Raw genomic sequence first — 14,867 nt, forward strand, 5'->3', positions numbered from 1 at the left:
AGATTTTGGGGGTCGGCACACATGGGGGGGGGGAAGACATGGGAAAGTCCTGTTGCCCATGTGCAAGACGTTTGGCTCACACATTTATTTAGTTGAATACCACACAATGATGGTTTTTTCTGCTTTTAATCTTTGTGTTTTATTGCTGGTTTGAGGGTTGTTGGTTTTTTTACTTTTATTACGTTGCATTTGTTTTGATGATTATGGTAAGCTGTGCTGAGGCCCTTTGCAAGAGAAGGTGAAATATAAACTCCATGAACAAATAATGGCATGTGAATTTCAGGCACCCCTTGCGTGAGACTGTGGAGGAGCATCTGGGATGCTGCTGCTATCATATTAATCATGCATCACTGGTGGAAGAGAAACATACATTTTGCTTTCCACTCTACCGTGAAAGGGAGGCATAATAATCACAGATGTGGGTCATACACTGGCAACTGAATGTGCAGGAAATTCCCATCTACCTCTTTGGCATGCAAGAATGATGGCCGGAAATTTCCTGACTAGATCCTTCTGTCCACTCCCTTGAGGGATGCTATCACTTGGCCAGAAAGAAATAACTTAACTTTTAAGAGCTCACTGTGTCCGCTAAGGATGGGTTGTTTTGCATCTTTTAAGATATTGGTGTTCATAGAAGCTGCTACCTGAAGGCTTCTCGAGTTTGATGGCCTAATCCCACTGGTCACCTCTTTGCATAGCCCTGTTCACCACACCTCAAATAGAAAGCATTAAGTACTCTCCCCAGTGACTGGTACATATGAATTGCTAATGTTGCTCTTCGGACATTGCTTCCTTGCAGGAAAATGGCACTTGGGACACAACGGCCCTTATCATCCCAACTTTCGTGGTAAGGATACCATGCTATATTCCCCACCCCACCCCATCTTGAAATCTGAACGTCCACTGCAGATTTAGGCCTGGTTCTTGCTCAAGACTTGAAACTTTAGATGTGAGCTCACATGCTTGGGTGTTTCTTTGTACCAGTGCATGCCCTCAGTGTCAAGCCCTCCTAAATTATTATTCTGGTGGTTTCCCTGCTGTGAGAAGTGAGGTTACAGGGAACCAGGCAGAGGGCCTTCTCTGTAGTGGCGCCTGCCCTTTGGAACGCCCTCCGATCAGATGTCAAAGAAATAGACAACTCTCCGATGTTTAGAAGACATCTGAAGGCAGCCCTGTTTAGGGAAATTTTTAATGTCTGACACTGTATTGTTTTTAATATTCGGATGGAAGCCGCCCAGAGTGGCTGGGGAAACCCAGCCAGATGGGCGGGGTATAAATAATATTCTTATTATTATATAACGTGTCAAGATGAAAACTCTCTTCTTGAAATGCTAGTTTTCTATGGCTATGGCGGGGTTTTGTATAGAGAAGCATTTGATTAGGTTAGCCCCTGCCCTTAAATCATTACTCAGATTTACTGCCTCAGTAAGAACAAACCCTTGGAGTCTAATCTCCCAATCACAGTGAAGACATCAAGACTAGGTTGCATGATCCCTTCCTGGAGCAAACTCCCTTCTCTGTACTGATGCTATCTGCAGTTAAGGCTTAATAGGTCCCTTCCTTCTTTTTAAATTCCTTTTTCTTTTCGCTCCAGAGCTTTCCCTGTGAAAACCTGCTCTTTAAAGCTCATTTGGAGCAAACGCCAATCCACGGAAAACTCGAATTGATATTTGTTCCGATTCGGCTTTAAAGAGTGGATTTTTGCAGGGAAATTTCAGATATTTGCCTGCATGGATTGGAATTGTCAGCAGTGGAACTTGGGACAGCTGTTCTGCCTGGTAGCAACGCTTCTTGTGTCTGCAGTTGTTGCAGGTGGACTTTATACAACCAACAGTATAAACCTGTTTGCTTAGAAATAACCCAAAATTGTTTTCTGGGCACAACAAGTGGCCTTGCATATTCTAATACTGTGGCTTTAATTCCAGGTTTTGATTACTACCTGGGGATACCCTATAGCCATGATATGGGCTGCACTGACACACCGGGCTATAACCTCCCTCCTTGCCCAGCTTGCCCCCGGCACTCTGCAGCAATGAGGTATGATTCCTGGTGTCCTTGCAGACAGGCTTCCGGAGCTCAGTAGGAGCCAGATTCTGCTGGAAAATTCACAACCGGGGCATGATAGAGAGAGCCATCCCCTCTTGTTTGTCCCCCATGTTAGGTAATCAGAGGTGCCTGCAACAAAATGTTGCAGTGTGTAGCGTTCTTGTTCATGGTTACAGCTGGCCAGGCATGCTTCCTTTCAGGATACTCCATTCCATCCCCCCACCCCAATTTTCTGTTCTCCTTCAGCAGACACTCAGCATTCCTCCTGCTCCTCCAAAAGCTCTTGTAAATCTGCCTTTTGTGTACGGACAGGGTCATTTTGGCCAAATCATGTCATGAAATTCTACTCAGTATTGATCTGGAGCAGAACTCCAACGTATAGTTAGCAGAGTAAAAACTTACACACGTTGCAGGATTCTCAGAGGCAATTGTATTTCATCCAGCAGAGCTTTACTGCTGCTGAAGGCAAATGAGCATAATGGTCTCAAATCCAATGCATTCAGGATTGGCCCTGTCCATAAGAAATCCAGTTGCAGCAGACTTAACTTAAACGTACAGTAAATTATAATACTAAACTTTAACACTAAGCATGCAGAACACCACACCAAAACAGAGAGATAGAAAAAGAAAGTGAAAACCAGGCTCCTTCTAGACTCAAAACATATACAATACCTTGTTACACAGATGCAATTGTTACAACGTATAGAGCGCAACAGGCTGAATGGTAATGTTTGAAACAAATTTCTTTACTGGTTACATCCTAACATGCGAATCAAGTCTAGGATGTACACCATATACGATCCTTAAGGTATATAACCTATTTAATTAAATCCAATGCAGATCTATTTTTTCCTTCTTAATACATTCTTGTGTTACACAGTCCTCGAATGATTAAGGAAAGGTCCCCGGAATGTCATGTTGTAACTATTATTATAGGCAGCATGACCTTGACAGAAAGAGATAACAGAACCAGTTTAAAACCAGCTGTACTCAGCTTCTCTGAAGGAATAACCCAAACATCAGGAACCTTCTGCTTGCTTCTTTCACACAGAGAAGCTTCCAGAACCTTCTTGAATTAATTAGAATAGGAAATATCTCTAGACATCAGATCCAAGTACTAAGAAATGCAAACTGACATGTAAGAACCCACATTAGAAGAATGAGTTTGCTGTCGGATATGTAAGCAGCTTTCCCCAAGCTGGTGACCTCCACATGTTTTGATAGTCTACAACTCCCATCAACCCTGTCCATTTGCCATAATGGGTGGGGCTGATGGGAGTTGTAGTCCAACGACGTTTGCAGAGTACCGTCTAAGGCAACAACCTTCACCACATCACGTGACAGTGATTTTCATATATTAATTATTTGCTGAGTGAACAAGTACTTCTATTTTCCTGCCCTGAATTTTCTGCCATTAAGCTTTGTTGAATGACCCTGAGTTTTAGTAGTATCTGTGGGTGGGTGGGTGGGTGGGTGGGTGAGAGAGAGAATTCTCATTTACTCTTCCCCCACTGTTCATAATTTTATAAACTTCTGTTTCATAATAGATATCAATGAAAGAAAAACTAATTAGATTTTAAAAATAGATTCTCTTGTAGCCTATCGTTGCTTAGCCACACCTTTCCAATAATAATAATAATAATAATAAATCTTTCTCCACCCAGGAAACATCAGAAAGACTGTTATCCTGAAATAGCACTACCTCTTTTTGAAAACCTCACAATTGTCCAACAGCCTGTGGACCTAACCAGCCTGGCTGCAAAGTACAGAGAGAAGGCGATTCAGTTCATTCACTACGCAAGGTGAGGACATCTCAGTAGTCAATTATCTTATTTGGATGTGACACTAAACTATGACTTAGCTGCATTACATGAACGGGCCTGCCTAACCCTAAGGCTTGCACACTTTCTTCTCCTCGTGCAGTACAGCAGTGAGGAGGAGATTGGGAGCTTTTGCTATCTGCAGTTTTGCATTATGCCTCATTATGACTGACTGAAACAAGCCTTCCAGCCACGGTTAATGCTGTCTAATTTCACTCACTTAACAACTCTGTAGTTTACAAAAAAAATCATTAACAGTAATGTATGACATTTCAACAATTTCTAATTCATGAAATTTTAATTAATATATACAATGCGAAAATAATAATGACATGTGCAACTCAAAGCCAAACAGCCCCAATATTCCTGAAATATGTCCATGAGAACAACTTTCTATTTGTGTACTTGTGCTGGTGCAATCCCAACAGAGCTCTGACAACAAGGTACACGGATTTCAGTCTCTGTTTTGTGAATCTTCTTGTCTGCCCGAAAAGCAATTCAATGCTCCACTAAATAAATCAGCTCCAACCTTAGAATGACACATTGCTCTTTTTTTGAAAAGGCTAATCAGCTGACCTGAAGAAGTTGCATCTCTCCAGCCATGCCCTGAAAAGGACACCTGTTGCTGGGGGAAATCTCGTTGCTAAGCAGATGTTTTAGGCATGCCTCAAGGATGTGCTTCAAGACTTGTTCCAAGTTTATGTTGGCAATACACCAACACAGGTCGCTACTGAAATTTGAGGTGCCATGGTCCACCACTGCTTTGGTAGTACAGCCAGGTTTGTTCTAAGTAACATTGCTCAGAGTTGAACATCTCAACAGCTCAGCGTTGTCATCTTGTACAGTGGTACCTCAGGTTACAGACACTTTAGGTTACAGATGCTTCAGGTTACAGACTCTGCTAACCCAGAAATAGTACCTCGGGTTAAGAACTTTACCTCAGGAGGAGAATAGAAATCGTGTGGTGGCAGCGGGAGGCCCCATTAGCTAAAGTGCTACCTCAGAGTAAGAACACTTTCAGGTTAAGAACGGACCTCCAGAATGAATTAAGTTCTTAACCTGAGGTACCACTGTACTATAAAAATCTCTCTGAACTGAGACCTGCGAGTATAGGGCAGTATAGAAATTCAATAAATAGATGACTTTCTTTGTTCACAAGCTGACTGAGCAGCTGGACACTTTTCAGGTGAGGTGTATTAAAACGAGGCAACTAGAGGACATAAAAACATCGTCCTGTTCTTCCCATGGCTGACCAGATGCCTCTGGAAAGCCTGTAAGTGGAACCTGAATATAACAGGTTTCTCCTTATTTGTGATTCCCCAGCAACTGGTGTTCGGAAGGATACTACCTCTGAAACCACATAAAATTGCCATCATGGATAATAGTTATTGGCATCCTTCTCCTCCTTAAAAATCGCATTCTTAAGCCATCCAAACTGGTGACCCTCACTACGCCCTGTGGGAACAAATTCTATAGTTTAATTCTGCACTTTGTCTGTCCTGAACATTCACCTTCATTAGATACAGCTTCCTTCTCTGATTTTAGAATGTTTTATCATTTTACTGTTGTTAGCCTCTCTGAGCCCGGCTTTGGCTGGGGAGGGCGGGATATAAATAAAAAATTATTATTATTATTATTATTGACTTTCTCTAGCCCTTGCATAATATATATATATATGAGAAATAATTTCCTTCTTCCTCTCTTGTTTATTTCTAAACCAAAAAGCCCCAAGTGTTGTGTAAAGAGAGTTCTACTTTTCTGATTGTTCTTCATCTCTACAGTATCCTTTTTGCGGCATGGTGGCTCAAACTGTTCATAGCATTTTGAGTGCAGGTGCACCGTAGCGTAACAGGAAACAAAAGGCATAGCAGGAAAGAAAAGCCTTACTGCACCAAAGGGAAAGGATGATAATTGAAATGAAATGAGTCTTTGAATTAATCAGAGTCTGAAAATGTGTGGGTGGGTGGGTGGTTGGGGGGCAGGGAGAAGCTAATGGTTCTGTTGTGGTTCTGTGATTTTGTGGTATTATTTCAATAAAGTTATTTAGCTGTGTTTCTCAAGAAAAGAGAGCTTCAGCGTTTTGTTGGGGTTTTTTGTTGGTTTTTAAGAAAACCAGCACAGCTGTTTTATTTATGACATTTCTATTCTTCCCCTCACTCAAGTCCTGTGGGCAGTTCAATGACTTTTTTTAAAAAAAAAAAAATTTAAAAAACAATACCTAATACTTAAGGTGCCCAGAAACACCCAGGAAGCTGTATCTATGTAGTAGTGTGCAGGATACAATGGGGAACAACAAAATGGACCTGAATAATTTTATTAATCAAAGTAGCTTAGTAAATCGCAAATCCTCATGGGAAGAGAAAGTTAGAATGCTGGGATATAAGAAGAGCCTAGAAGTCTGTGGGCTCTTCCAGATCTCTGTATTGGGCATTCATCATGATTTCACAAAGTTTGTGTAATTGATCCTGCATTATTATTTGTTTGCAAGGAGGTTATGTAATGTTGTGTTACTGTCCCACAATATCTAATGCTTTTTCTGGATACTTTTCTTACTACAAAAATACTGGTCCTGCCCCACTCCACCACCAGCGAGTTGGTTGCACATGAGTGCCAAATCTCCTTTAATTGTCGAACCTGAATTTGCCAGTAGATAATTGAATCCTGCCCGCAAAGCAGTAAAAGTCTGGAAGTGTTTGTTCCTCCTCGTTTACTGTTGTGTTTTGAAGTGGACAGGATCTTAATTTTGGGAACACTCTATCTTTCTATCTTTAGTTCCTGAATAATAAATTTACCTTAAAAGAGATTCAGCAGTCTGTGAATTCTGGGTCCTGCTTACAGGAGGGTGATAATTAAGTTTTACTGAGAAGCACAAGGGTTTGCTTATTTTTTCCTGCAGCAATTAGGATCAGGATGTTAATTATTCCTACCAGATCACATCTGAGATAGGAGCTTGTACCAGGGTCACAGATAATTCATAATATTTTATATTAACCTTACGGCAGCCGCAGTGATGCCATCATCCATAGAAATAAACCATGCAAGAAGTACAGATTAAGCATCCAGCATTACAGGATATGTTCCACAATTAATTACAGTATGATAATGTGAGATAAGTCAAGAACAATATAGTGTATATATATTAGACACTAATAGATGGGCTTTTTAAAGTTCATTGTTGACAAGAACAATAGAACAAAGCCCTTGTATCCACAAAGTATGGCCAAGCATTACACAATGATCTATAAGTACTAGGGAAAGGGAAAGGACCCCTGGACATTAAGTCCAGTAAAAGGCGACTATGGGGTTGCGGGGCTCATTTCGCTTTCAGGCCAAGGGAGCCGGTGTTTGGCCACAGATAGTTTTCCGGGTTATGTGGCCAGCATAACTAAACCGCTTCTGGTGCAATGGAACACTTTGATGGAAGCCAGAGCACACAGAAACGCTGTTTACCTTCCCACCGCAGTGGTACCTATTTATCTGCTCTCACTGGCATGCTTTCGAACTGCTAGGTTGGCAGGAGCTGGAACAGAGCAACGGGAACTCACCCTGTCGTGGGGATTCGAACCGCCGACCTTTGTCCCTCTGTAAGTGCTAACTGATAATTCGCCAGTTGAATAATCAGCAGTAAAGGAGGACTGATATAATTGCCTTAATGTGCATGTTAAATGCTAGTTTCTGCTTATTTTTTCACTATTCCTTTAATTCTGTAGAATTAAGCACCTCTGATTGACTTCTGTTAATTATCACTTTGGGCAAATAGCCCAGTCCTTATCTCTTAATAGTGTCTTGTATATCACCTTCTTCAGATGCAAGCATAGCTCACCCACATTCTAATGTAATCCTTTATGATTTTGCGTTTGTGGAAATAGTAGCCTGAACAAAGTGAGGTCTCTTCCAGTTCCCTAGATGTACTGTGTAAACAGAACCAATGAAGGCTGAACCAGTGTTGGTGGCATTGAGCCTTCCTATATCCATGCCATCAATTTCAAATCAGCAGATCTTGCCATTGACTTTACACTGTTACTTTGTAGAAATGAAGGCGTGTGATACTGGGGCAGGCAAATTATAAGGTTTAGCTGTAACCTTATGGAACTGAATCAGTTGCAAGTTTTATTTTTGCAAGCTGTAAAAGATTCACAGTGACTTCTGAAGGGGAAGCAATTGCTTTGATTTTGTCCTAAGCTTGATAAACGTTTTAATTAGATTTTAAAAAATAATGTATACTTGGTGCACTCTGTTGTCTTCTTTAGATGTTCCTCCCCTCATTGTATGGAATCAGATATTTTGATTTTTGGAATGTGAAATTCTGGGCTGTGAATATGCTTAAGACTCAGCTTACCTGGGTACAAGTCCCACTGAGTTCATTTTGGTTTACTTCTGAGTAGGCACACAGATATTTCAAAGTAGCCTTGTAAAACTCTTACCTGCCTGGGGGCGGGGTTGTTGATGTGATTGACAAAGTTCTGCATCTGGATTGTCACAAGAAGCAAAAGCCAAGCCACACAAATAAACCTATGCTTGAACTGGATCTAACTAGTTTTTTTTTTTTTTATCATAACATTGCTACATGGTTTTGAGCACTGGGATAAATGTTTGTGACCTGAAGTGATATAGCTGATTTTACTGTTACTATTTCAGAACTACTTGTACCCAAGTTAGATCAAGGTACAGGCTACTGGGTGTTGGGTTAATGAAAAAGCTTTTTAACTAATTGCAGGGATTCTCTTTAATTGGGTATCAAGAACCGGATTGATCTGGTTAATCTCTTACATAAGTTAGTGAAGCTGATCCAGGAAACAGTTCTCTTGGGCCTTTTGCTGTCTTGAGCAGTTAATAATAATTAATATTATTAAATATTAATTTTCAGCTTGCCTGATCCGGTTTTGTTCTTAAGACTCCCAAGTAAAAACTGAGTTAATTGCCCCCGTGTGCTTTATAATTAAATAAGTTGATGACTACCTCATGATAGATAGCAAGCCTAATCCTCAGGAGAACGGACAGTTCTGGGACGGAGACAGCAAGAAGGTGAAGCCGGCTATCATGAGTGCCCCACGCTGGAATTATTTACTAAATCTTCAAAATTAATGGAATTGCCTGCCTCCTTTTCCCCTGTGTGCTGTTCCTTCAAGGAATTGGGAGGGCTCAGGGCTGGACGGAACTGAAACAAATCCTGTCAGGGTTTCACTCCACCTAGGAGAAACTTTGTCCTTACTGCATGGTAAATAAATGGGCCAAACCCTAATGACTGTCCTTCCACAAATATTCCAAACAAAGCTGCTGTTCGCTTGCTCTCATGTTCTGCTTGAGGGTTTCCAACAGGCATCTGGTTGGCCATTGTGAGAAAAAAAACGCTGCAGTAGATGGACCACTGGCCTGATTCAGCAAGCTCTTCTTAAGTTCTTACACTCTGAAGAAAATGTAAACCGAATTGATATGTCTAAAACTGCTCGCTGGTTCTTGAATGTCTTAGGAACCTCAGGGTGCTAGCCGTGCTCAGTATAGAGCCATTTAAATTAATAGTCTTTAGTTGACCCTGGTCTTTAATTTCAGTGGGTTTACTTTGAGTAGGACTAGCGTTGGATACAGCCCTCGGGATACTTGGCAGTCACTGGGCTGCTAATCTTGCCCATGTTTGTGCATGAACTTGACGATTATAGTACAGTAACTGGTTTTCTGATCCAAGTTACCGTAGCTTATTCCCTTGAGTAGATTCTGAGCCCAGCCCAGTGAAAAGAGAAGACACGAGTCTCCTGATGTCTAAATGCTGAAGACCTGCCCATAGCTACTCCATAGTTCACTTTCTCTTCTAGCGGTGAGCCAATATGATCACAGGCCTCATTGTGCAGGGCTCTGTAATTGTTGCCCCAGTGAAGTCTCCTCCCAACCTATTGGCCTTCCAGATGTTTTTGGATTATAGCTCCCATTGGCCTTGAGCCATTGGTCTTGCTTGGGCTGATGGGAGGTGGAGTCCAATAACATCAGGAGCACAACTGTTTGGGGAAAGCAACCTTGGCTGTGTCAGAGACATTGTTCTGTGAGCAGCTGATGTAGACTTAAAGTGCTATGATGCCACTTCAAACTCTCATGGCTTTCCCTAAGGAATTCTGGGAGCTGTAGTTTGTTAAAAGGTGCTGAGAGCTATTGGGAGGCCTCACAGAGCTCTAAATTCCCAGAATTCCCCTTGAAGAGGGATTGATTGTTAAAAAAATTCAGGCTATAAATGGTCCAGCAATATGGGCAGGGACCAGTTTCTGCAGTTCCTAACAACAGGTGAGCCTGTTGATTTGTATGCCACACCAGGCAGCTGCTTAGTCTGTTTGTATAGGAGAGCCAACCTTGGTTTTTGTGATCATTGGCGCTGTGGTCTAAACCTAGGGCTTGCCCATCAGAAGGTTGGCAGTTCAGATCCCCACAACGGGGTGAGCTCCTGTAGTTCGGTCCCAGCTCTTGCCCCACATAACAGTTCGAAAGCACATCAAAGTGCAAGTAGATAAATAGGTACCGCTCCGGTGGGAAGGTAAACGGCGTTTCTGTGCGCTGCTCTGGTTCACCAGAAGTGGTTTAGTCATGCTGGCCACATGACCCAGAAGCTGTCTGCGGACAAACGCCGGCTCCTTCGGCCTATAGAGCGAGATGAGCGCCGCAACCCCAGAGTCATCCGCAACTGAACCTAAAGGTTGGGGTACATTTACCTTTACCTATTTTGTTCAAAGTATTGCAAAGGATCCCTTTCTCCCTCTCTGTTGTAATTAGGCAGGAAAGAAGCAATCTGTTGTAGCAGTAGAATGAGTTAAGTGTGTGGTAACCACAACAGTTTCCGTAGCTTGAAAATGTCTCTGTATCGCCCCAAAGTTTGGGAACTCATATAGTAAAATAGTCCAGCTTTCTTTCCCCCTTCCTTTTTCTTTCTTTTCTTTTCAAAAATTTGTTTTATTCCAGTCCTACTAACAGTTTTAACTGTTAACAATCGTTTTTAAGGTAAATTATAAATTTCCCCCATTCCTTATTAAAATTCTGGTATTCCTGATTTCTGATTCTTCCGGTCATTGTACCCAATTCGGCATAATCCATCAACTTAATCTGCCATTCTTCTCTTGTAGGGACTTTATCTTCTTTCCATCTCTGGGCCAGTAACATCCGCGCAGCCGTGCTCGCATACATAAATAGTCTTTCCCCTTCATTTTTCAGGTCATTGTGATTGAAGAGAGGAACTTGCAGTTTGTTTATTTATTGTTCTTTTTAAAGTGGGGTCCCTTTGAATGAAAAGTGAATTATTTTTTAAGGAAAGGGTGATAGGCTGTTTATGAATGTTGACTTTTCAGGGGTAATATTAGTGTTTCTTTTTAAGTTGCACATTGGGGGAATATGGCAACAAAGTGAAGTCTGTGGATCTCTCATGGCTGACAGCTTGTCTCCCTTGTTCATGAAATCAGGGAAATAATGTAGGTAATGCTAGGAACAACTAAGTTTTGAATTCGTGTATAGGAAATGGAAGGAAATTCAGGCTACAGGGTGTAAACAACTCTGCTTGGAAAGGGCCAATTTATTTATTTTTTAATTGTAATATGTGCCGTGACTTGTAAATATTCGTGGCATGTATTTGTCATATATGTGGTGGAAGACTTGATACAATTCAAGATGGAAATGATGGTAAAGATATATTTCATGCAGGGCACCGCGAGTCCGTTTGGGAACTGTGAGTTTGTTTGTTCCCAACATCCAAGAGTTTATACACACACAAATACGCAAATGCACACGCACTTGCTGTAATCTTGTTCCTCTTCACCATTTGTCATCCCGCCCTTTTCCCTTCAGAGGGCCCAGAGGAAGAGCAGGACTTGTTAGAAGAGACAAATATAGCTGTAAACAAGAAAACAGGAGATGTTCTCTGGCAATTTAAAAATAACCTAGCCTAGGTTATAATTGCCTAGGCTTCCCCCAACTTCTTTGTGGGAATGTTGAAGCCACCTGGCATTTGCAAAGTGATTTCCTTTTATGTAGTTAAAGCTGCAATCCTATACACACTTGCCTGGAAGTGCATGGCATGGAACACCGTGGATCCAGCATCCATGCATATCCAGAATCGGCTCCAGTGCGCGCCCCCCCCCCCCAGCTCACCAAAGCGGGGTTTTGGTTTTTTTTGCAAAAACAAGTTTCAAATATCAACATATCAGATAGAATTTGTTGTTGTTTAGTCGTTTAGTCGTGTCCGACTCTTCGTGACCCCATGGACCAGAGCACGCCAGGCACTCCAGTCTTCCACTGCCTCCCACAGCTTGGTCAAACTCATGCTGGTAGCTCCGAGAACACTGTCCAACCATCTCGTCCTCTGTTGTCCCCTTCTCCTTGTGCCCTCCATCTTTCCCAACATCAGGGTCTTTTCCAGGGAGTCTTCTCTTCTCATGAGGTGGCCAAAGTATTTGAGCCTCAGCTTCACGATCTGTTATTCCAGTGAGCAGTGAGCAGATCCTTCATGGATCACTGCCTTGCCGTGGCGAAGGGGCTTGAATAACTCAGAGAAGCTATGAGCTATGCCGTGCAGGGCCACCCAAGATGGACAGGTCATAGTGGAAAGTTTTGACTAAACGTGATCCACCTGGAGCAGGAATGGGCAAGCCACTCTGCCAAGAAAACTCCATGAACAAAGACAACAGACATCAGATAGAATAATCTATATAAATTAAGATGACATTAAAAGAGTAAAAACGACTTCTCTCCACCCCTATGTGACTTTTCCTTTTAAATTTTACTTCTCTCGTTGTGTTCTTATACAGTGGTACTTTATTTTGAGTCCGGGATCCGTTCTGGAGCACCAGACGCTTTAAAAAATGCTGCTTTGTGCATGTGCGTGAACTGTTTTGCGCTACTGCGCATGCGCCAAGTGTGATTTAGCGATTTTGCGTGTGCGCAAGCGGCAAACCCAGAAGTAACCCATTCTGGTACTTCCGGGTTTGTTGTGGAAGTTCCACGAAATGGGCACTAAACAGGGCGTACTCAAAATGAGATACTACTGTACCATCTTATACCACTGTTTCTGTCATGCCTGTCATTACTCTGTCGCTTGTCCCTCTGTCCTTGCGATATCTTAGACTTCATATCAATATTTCAATACCAAAACAATGTTTTTCCATATATTCCTTTACTCAACTCCATTATTTCTTTATTGTTTGGTTTGATTTTCCTCTTATAATTGCGGTCAATTTTGCCATATTTACAAATTCACAAAATTTGCTCTGCCAGTCCCTTATTGTTGGGGCTTGTTCCCCTTTCCAGTTTTTTTTTTTTGCAGTCAAGATCCTGGCAGCTGCTGTTGTGTAAAGGAATATATTTTTCATACTTTTGGGGAAGATATCCTCACCGAAGCGGATTTTGAGGGAGCTTGGATGGTGTGGTTAGAAAGCAAAGTCCCATTATGCAAGCATAAGCCTGTTCCATTTGTGCAATGGTAACCCTGGGATTGAGCCCAGTAAGTGGGACTTGCTTTTGAACAGACGCGTAGGATTGCATTCAAGTCCGTGCCATTTCCTTTCGGAGTGAATAACAGCTATTTGGGCTGCACTCTGGCAACGACAAGTATTAAGGCTGCTCTGCAGATGGTCATGCAGTTGTCTCCATCAATGGCAGTGGCGTAGTGTGGGGGATGCAGGGGGGGCCAGCCGCACCGGGCGCAACATCTGGGGGTTAGGGTTAGGGGGTGCAAATCCACGGGTTAGGGGGCGCAAATCCACGGGTTAGGGGCTGCAAATTACTTGCCTTGCCCCGGGTGCTGACAACCCATGCTACGCCACTGATCAATGGTCAAATGCAAATGCAGGTGGGATTTCAGATCTCAGGCTTCACTGGTCCAGTCTCAGGTAGCAGACCTGGGAAAGTCCTGTAAGCTGCTGTCTGTTTGAGTGAGACAGCACCGAGTTTGATAGCCTATGGTCTCTCCCTTGGTAGAATGTGGGTTCTTGCCCCTCTGCAGCCAGGCTAACTTGTGTACTGAAGAGATCATAGAATTATAGAGTTGGAAAGGACCACAAAAATAATCTAGTCCAACCCCCTGCAATGCAGGGATCTTCTGCCTAATGTGGGGCAGGAACCCTGAGGTTAAGAGTCTCATGCTCTACTAACTGAGCTCGATCTAGCCAGCAACAGGTGTTAACATTTTGTCTTGGCAGGACTGCAGTTTTTAACCTTGCTGTTTTCATCACAACTGAACTTACAAAGCACTTGCTTAGGAAAGTGTGCTATTACACGTGTGCAGAGTGCCATTATCTCCTCTTTATAAACAAACAAACAACCCACAGCAATGGACAGGGAAGGAGCTTCCATGTAAGAGGGCCCAATTGTGATTTCCAGACAGGGTGGATTTGATTTAAATCAAATCGATTTAAATCACAATTTAAATCACTAGTCAGTAAGACTTGATTTATTTTTATTTTTTTAACAGAAAGACTCATTCTTGCTGGTATTATCTTAATATTTACAACCAGAGGAATAATTTTGGAATAATAAATTTTCAGATTAGTTTTTACAGTTATATAAAAAATTACTGATTTGGTTGTACTATTAGAAATACATAGACAGATAATTATGAAATTATTGTAAGGTTTAATAAGTTTACTTATTTTTCTCCTTCCAATAAAGTACAGCAGAAAAGTTGTCCAAATACTGTTTATAATTTGACAACTTTTCTGCTGTTCTTTATTGGAAGGAGAAAAATAATCATTTCCTTAATAACAATTTAAACGTTTTATTTAACTAAAGCAATAACATTATAGCATATGTATCCATGTTTGTTAACTGATGTGGTTAAACTTAAAAAAAACCCTTAGACTGAGTTTTAGCACACCTGAAAAACTTAAAACAAATCCTTATTTTGGACTTCCGGGTTAGCGCCATTGGCAATGGCGGAATTCCTCTGATCCAGAGGAACCCGCTCCGCGAAAATTGGGTCTTGCCGCCACGGCGAAGGCGGAGACCCCTTAAAAATCCCAGGCGGATGAAGCCTGGGAA

At 42.0% G+C, this 14,867-nt stretch overlaps 1 protein-coding gene across 6 annotated transcripts in view; it reads left to right on the plus strand.

The window, feature by feature from the left end:
• The window catches only part of ARSG (arylsulfatase G), a gene marked incomplete at its 5' end in the record, with an annotated part of 82,554 nt that overhangs the window by 3,705 nt on the left and 63,982 nt on the right, over positions 1 to 14,867 (plus strand). For 4 of the 6 annotated variants that reach the window (XR_014561347.1, XM_083727601.1, XM_083727602.1 and 1 more), the window contains 3 exons: positions 800 to 847; positions 1,926 to 2,037; positions 3,711 to 3,848. Coding sequence is in view for 4 of the 6 variants with exons in the window: in XM_083727601.1 (XP_083583727.1) it covers positions 800 to 847; positions 1,926 to 2,037; positions 3,711 to 3,848 (298 nt within the window). The remainder of the gene's footprint in view (positions 1 to 799; positions 848 to 1,925; positions 2,038 to 3,710; positions 3,849 to 14,867) is intronic. The other 2 variants (XR_014561348.1, XM_083727604.1) reach the window with 1 other exon arrangement.

The sequence above is a fragment of the Podarcis gaigeae genome, assembly GCF_964106915.1.
Source record: "Podarcis gaigeae genome assembly, chromosome: 2".
Classification (NCBI taxonomy): Eukaryota; Metazoa; Chordata; class Lepidosauria; order Squamata; family Lacertidae; genus Podarcis; species Podarcis gaigeae.